We start from the raw sequence: 2,106 nt of genomic DNA, 5'->3' as shown, positions 1-2,106 counted from the left end.
AATGCAATGTAGATGAGCATCTGTACTGTATTATTGAGACCATCTACATGGGGCATCGCTGTACAGGCTGAAGCTGAAGATCAGTCCTTCAGTTAACCCTACCCTAGTCGCATGCATACAAAAATTGCAAGTACCAATCTAACGGATTTGCTGCTGTGCTGAATAGGTTTGTCTCAAATTATGTAATGAGATATTCAGTCAGTTAATTTGTTGAAAGATGTCTGCAATTTTTTTGCCAAACCAATCAAATCAGTCATTGGTCAGCTCAATCACAGTCACCTGTCAAGAAAAGTTCACATTTTAGAAATTTCATGCGTGGATCCGATTGTGACAAAAGATGTTCCTCCAATGCCATATTAAAGTTAAAGGGATAGTTAACCCAGAATTTAAAATTCTGTCACCATTTACTCACCCTCATGGCGTTCCAAACCCATTAATAATAATAATAATAATTGTTATTGTACAAACTATAATAAAAATAAGTATATCAACAACAATACTACTACTACTACTGCTAATAAATTATTATATTTTATACTATTTATTAATTTATTTAATTTATCTTATTAAAATATTATTAACTTTTTTATTAATGTTTTATATTTTATTTTTTAGTTTAGACACCACTCACAGTGGGAGTAAATGACAGATTTTTCATTTTTTGTATGAGTTATTTATTTAAAGATGCTTTGAAACAGATTGTTTGCGGACTCATCCAAGTTGGAAGTCTGCTCTGATCTGATCTGTTCCACCGGGAGATTCCCAGCACTTGTAACACTGATTTTGATGATTTAGTGGCCCATGAGCTTTGCTGTTCTTTTGAACTGAACTCTGTTTCCCCTTGTGATTTAGGATGGCCCATGTTCTGCACTTTGATGAACAAACCAGAAAGGTAAAAGATGCCAATATGCAGGACGAAGACACGTTTGAGATCTATGATCCACGCAACCCCGTCAACAAGAGGAGACGAGAGGAGAGCAAAAAACTCATGAAAGAGAAGAAGGCCAGGAGGTGAGACTGCCCGTCTGGAGTGACTCCTGCCATTGAAAAAGAGGGGAACGCATTTCTAGCTGAGAAGAATCATATGCACTGTGTGTGGGAGATATCTGCATACTCTTTATTGAAAAGACATTCATTTCTGTCTACTAATGATGAAGATGGCAAGCGTTTATTGTTTTTAACCCATAGAGGAAAGGCAACGCCATCTTCTTATTCCTCAGTGATTTTTTTGCATCTTTACGCAAAACAAACCTCTTCATGAACATGTTTAATCATCCTCTCTACAAATATCTCATTTTTATTTGCATATCCTTTCACAAAGAACTAGGATGTGCTGAGATTGGGTCTTGGTCATGCATTTGACTTTGTATTTATTTTATATTATATATCTTTGTATATATTTTATATCATTTTCAGCTTAACTTCAAAGTGTTAATTCACATCAGCTCTTTTACAGCTGCCTGAAGAACCCGGAAGTGACACAACTGAGCAGTACTAGAGGAATGCCATTTATACTCTAGTTTTACTCATAGATTTTTAGTTTACTTCAGATTACCATAGGTTAAAAGCAACAACATTTTGATTTTATGGGCTCTTTAAATGCATTTCATGGGCATGAGGCTAGAACAAAATTTAGAAAGAAGCACAATGTGATATAGGTATATGGTTAACTTGATGATTAACCAGAGACTTTTAAAACGCGATGAATTACATGAGTTTTTGTAGTGAAAGAAACGAATATTGGCTCTTACGGTGGTGAGATCACAGTCCAGACAATTCCTGATTGATAAAATCCCATCCTAGGACAGGACTGATTTTTCAGTCCCACTCCAGAGTGATTCTGTCTCACTTCCACTAAAATTAAGTAGTATTTCTTCCCGCTCTAACCTCAACTTTTAAGTTTTGTCCCACTTCTGCCTGCAAATCCCACAGTTAGAGATCTATGTAAATTTTTCAGTGTGATTCAGTATGATCTCGCTCCGGTGTCGTAGGCTGTTTTTTTCTTTTTCTTTTTTTCTTCAGCTCCCACACACCATGTTGGTCCTAGACTTCTGGGGGTCCTAAGCAAAACTTTGTCAGGCGGTCCCTGTCAGTGCGTTCTTAAAA

The 2,106-nt window shown here is 36.3% G+C and overlaps 1 protein-coding gene across 1 annotated transcript in view; it reads left to right on the top strand.

The window, feature by feature from the left end:
- Positions 1–1,096, top strand: part of LOC107713303 (peptidyl-prolyl cis-trans isomerase CWC27 homolog) — a 72,381-nt gene extending 71,285 nt beyond the window's left edge. Inside the window, exon 14 of the mRNA XM_016518764.1 lies at positions 853–1,096. Within this exon, the coding sequence (XP_016374250.1) occupies positions 853–1,015 (163 nt within the window). The 3' untranslated portion in view covers positions 1,016–1,096. The remainder of the gene's footprint in view (positions 1–852) is intronic.
- The last annotated feature ends 1,010 nt before the right edge of the window (positions 1,097–2,106 follow it).

The sequence above is a fragment of the Sinocyclocheilus rhinocerous genome, unplaced genomic scaffold (genome assembly GCF_001515625.1).
Source record: "Sinocyclocheilus rhinocerous isolate Xijiao unplaced genomic scaffold, SAMN03320098_v1.1 scaffold688, whole genome shotgun sequence".
In the NCBI taxonomy this organism is placed as follows: Eukaryota; Metazoa; Chordata; class Actinopteri; order Cypriniformes; family Cyprinidae; genus Sinocyclocheilus; species Sinocyclocheilus rhinocerous.
The sequence above is the reverse complement of the archived record's forward strand: the minus strand, read 5'-3'. Positions and strand labels throughout refer to the sequence as shown.